Source organism: Arachis ipaensis, chromosome B1 (assembly GCF_059453495.1).
Source record: "Arachis ipaensis isolate K30076 ecotype BB chromosome B1, ASM5945349v1, whole genome shotgun sequence".
NCBI classification, from domain to species: domain Eukaryota; kingdom Viridiplantae; phylum Streptophyta; class Magnoliopsida; order Fabales; family Fabaceae; genus Arachis; species Arachis ipaensis.
Window position 1 is genome coordinate 74,436,430 of NC_142436.1, and position 4,198 is coordinate 74,440,627.

A 4,198-nucleotide genomic window follows, 5' to 3' on the forward strand; every position below is an offset into this window, starting at 1 on the left:
TACCCTCATCACTGGCGTCAGTGTGATTGCAGTTACCGGAGCATATTTCGGTGGAGAACCAAGGCTCCAAAGAATCACCTTCATCATCTACATCAGACAGAGAGTTGTGAAGGCTGGTTTCTCTAAAACAGATACGTAAAAAAAATATAAATATGTGATGAAGCTCTGTTTTTTGAAATTTGATGTTAATCTATTCTTCACAAGGGGCAAAAGCGTTTTCTTCGAGTGTTTTGTGTCGGAATGTATGCTTGTGTTTTGGGGTACTTGCTAGGGTTTGATCAGAAGTAGGTTTCTTAGGGGTTAGGCCAACTAAGGGGGTTTTTGTTACGACGAAAACTTATTTTTTATGTCCAAGGGTTCACTGCAGTTACAGTTTTAGTTATGGAGTTAGTAAGTTGGTAATGTGCATGAAGTTAGTGAGGCTGATATATGAAAAAAAATTTTAAAATTTCAGATGGGTGATGATTTGATTACCATCATATTTCACCATGGAGGATCATTCATCACAGATGTTGATGGAGGTGTGACTTACAATGGTGGAGATGTCTCTGAGTTGCCAGGAGTTGATACAGACAAACTAGATGTCTTCTTTGTTCGAGACTACCACAAGAATCTTGGATATGACAAGGTGACTCAAACATGGTGGCTGGTGCCTAATAGGCCTTTGCAAAATGGTCTAAGGGCTATAACAGATGACAAGGAGCTCTTGGAGATGTGCTACCTTGCTCAACAGAACAAAGGGGTTATTCATGTGTACTACGAACATGGAGTCTCAGAACCTCTGTACATTGAGGAAGCAGAGCCAGTTTCATCTAAAGGGAAGGAGCTGATGGTGATACAGGATTTGAATCCCACTCCAAATCCCACCACCAATGATGATGCCGAGCCAATTCCCACCACAACAGAATGTACTCCAACCTCTGCACCAAATGACACCAGTATTCTCACCCAAAAAACAGTCTCAACTACAAAGCTCCCAACTACAAAGCTCCCACCTATTTCAATTTCTGTTAGTAAACCAGCAAAAAAAATACACCCCAACCCCACCGAAACTCCTATGTCCAACCCCAATCCACCCCCAAAAACAGTGGCTCAATCCAGTAAAACCAAGCCGAAAAACCCACTAAAAAAAATGTTGCAAGCCACTGAAATTCCTAAACCATGGTCGAAGTTGAAAGAGACCAAGAAGTCTGCTGTACCAAGGAGAGGGACTAGGAATGTTAAATCTGCTGCACCAGCAACATATGGAAGGAGGCCACTAACAAAAGCAGCTGCTGGTGGAACTAATGTAAGACGTAATGGTAAGGGAAAACAGCCCCAAACAGAATGTGTGGCATTGTCTAGCTCAGAGGATTCCTCAGATAGTGAAGCTAGTGATGGTAGTGAGGAGGATGAACCATATCAGCCTGATGGTGATGTGGTGTCTAGTGAGGAAGATGTGCGTGTGGAGACATCAGTAGGAACAAAAAAGACAAATGTGAAATTCAGAACCAGGATAGATAAGAAAACTTCTAAACAAAAGAGGGTTGTAATGGTTGAGGATGATGGTCCCGTGTGTGCTGACTCAGGCTCTAAGGATGATGCACTTTTTTTGGACCAATTCCTAAGTTCGGTTCTATGGGAACATATCATGCTGCCCAAGATGAAGGTTATGAGGAATCTGATGGTGGAGACTCATGGCACTCAGAAGAAATGAAGACTCCTCCAAACTCTAAGGATGAGTTGGAGGAGGTTGATTCGGATGAGGTCTTCCCTATGTTCAGAGATGGAGGTAGGTTTGGGCAGCTTAGGCTTGCGGTTGGAATGACATTCGCTACAAAGATGGAGTTCAAAGAGGCTGTGCGTGAATATTGTATACAAGAGGGTCGCAGGATTTGGTTTAAGAAGAATGATAATGTAAGGATGAGAGCAGTGTGTAAGGATGAGAACTGTGGCTGGCTTGTGTATGCTGCTAACAACACAGAGAACAATTACTGGCAGATCAAGACGTTCATGGATGACCACAGTTGTGCAAGGAAAACCAAAAATAGACTGGCTAATAGGAAGTGGTTGGCCGGAAAATTGGTGAAGAAGCTTCGAAAATATCCTAATCTAAGACACTGTGAGGCTGCTCAGTATTTTAAGACAAAATGTGACTTGGAACTAAGCAAGTGTTCATTGACTAGGGCCTTAGGAAATGCTAGGGCTGTTGTGCATGGTGATGCTGCTGCCCAGTATGGGATGGTGAGGGATTATGGGCTCACATTGCTTAAGAGTAACCCAGGCTCCATTGTCACAGTTGGAGTTATCCCTTAGCCTAACCCTGATGATGAACCAATATTTGAGAAGATATACATTTGCTTGGATGCCTGTAAGAAGGGATTTTTGGCTGGCTACAGACCCCTCATAGGCTTGGATGGAGCTTTTCTGAAGACCCAGCATAGTGGTCAGATCTTGTCTGCAATTGGACAAGATGCAAACAATCACATATATGTGATTGCATATGCAATTGTCCCTGTTGAAAATACTGAAAACTGGAGGTGGTTCTTGGAATTACTTCATCAAGACTTGGGAGATTATAAGCAAAACAAGCTCTATTTCATATCAGATATGCAGAAGGTACGTTTTAGACATGTATTTGTTGTTGTATAATTTGTATTGGCTGCTCTGATAATACCATGAATTGCTTATAGATAGTGAACTGCTGTGACTTAATAGATCGACTACTGCTCCATGAACTGCTTATATATGCTGAACTACTGTATATATAATGAACCAATGCTTTACTTAATAGATGGACTACTTATCCATGAACTGCTTATATATGCTGAACTGCTGTGTATACAATTGAACAACTGCTTTACTTAATAGATGGACTACTGCTCCATGAACTGGTAAATATATATTGAACTGATGTAAAGAACAGGGACGAATCTGATGTCACTTATAAAACTTCAGGGACGACTCTGATGTCACTTATAAAACTTAAGGGACTAATCCGAAGTCACTTATAAAACTTACGGGATCATTTTGACGCTCGAAAGCATGTATTTCACCACTGTTTTCTTTTTTAAATTCAGAGCCTAATCCATGCTGTTAAGGAGGTTTTTCCAGGGGTCCATCACAGATTCTGTGTGTGGCATTTGTGGAAGAACTTCAATAAACAGTGGAAATATCTCCAGCTTAGAGGGTTGCTATGGGATTGTGCAAGGTGCACCAGCCAAGATGGGTTCCTAGAGAGTATCAAAAAGATTGAGAGGGTTAACAAGGAAGCTTGGGAGTATTTGAACAAGTGGCCTAGAGACTCTTAGAGCCGGGCTTTCTTCAGCAATGCACCTAAAATAGACAATATCTGCAACAATTCTTGTGAAGTCTTTAACTCAAGGATCAAAGAAGTTAGAGCCAAACCTATCGTTACACTCTTAGAAGAAGTCAGAATGTATGCAATGAGGTCCATCGCTAGGAACAAAGTGAAGCTTAGTTCGAACACTGGGATTCTACCACCTATACAGCGTAGCAGGTTAGAAAAGATAAGGAAGGAGTCAAAGAGTTGGGTCCCAATGTGGTCTGGTGACTCTGAATATGAGAAATTCGAGGTTCATGGGTAGCCAACTAACATGGTTGTTGATCTGGGAAAGAGGCTCTGCACATGTGGTTTTTGGCAATTGAGTGGTGATATACTTTTACTTGTTTCTTGATTTGTTATTTTTTTTCTTACTGCTGGCATAATATTGGTAATCTTTGGTCTTGTGTTAATGTTATTTAGGGATTCCATGTGTGCATGCTTGTGCTGCATTGGCAAGGGTTCGTAGAAGACCAGATGAGTTTTGTCATCAGTGGTTGACAATAGAAGCATATAATAACAAATATGCCTTCCATATCAATCCAATTCCAGGTCAAGCCCTATTGGAAAATTCACCTCATAATAGACTACAAGCACCAAAGTTTAGAAAGAAGCCAGGTCCACTTACGAAAAAAAGAAGAAAGGATGTAGATGAGGAGCCAAGTGGGGGTAAAAAGCAGAGGACGAAGATGAAAAGAATTTATCAAAAAGATCACTGTCATCATTGTGGTGAATCAGGACACACCAAGAGAAACTGTGTTAAGAGAGCTGCTGATGAGGTGGCTGCTGTTGCTGCTGTAGAGGCTGCTGCTGTCCAACCCCCAGCTGCTAATGGTGGTGAAGCCACCCTTGTCCCAGAACCCCCCACCGAAATTC

At 41.7% G+C, this 4,198-nt stretch overlaps 1 protein-coding gene across 1 annotated transcript; it reads left to right on the forward strand.

The window, feature by feature from the left end:
* Positions 1 to 1,692: 1,692 nt before the first annotated feature.
* LOC107608289 (uncharacterized) lies at positions 1,693 to 3,587 on the forward strand. Its single transcript, XM_016310129.1, has 4 exons — positions 1,693 to 2,223; positions 2,329 to 2,598; positions 2,673 to 2,740; positions 3,365 to 3,587. The coding sequence occupies exons 1-4, from the start codon at positions 1,693 to 1,695 to the stop codon at positions 3,585 to 3,587; spliced, it is 1,092 nt and encodes a 363-aa protein (XP_016165615.1).
* The last annotated feature ends 611 nt before the right edge of the window (positions 3,588 to 4,198 follow it).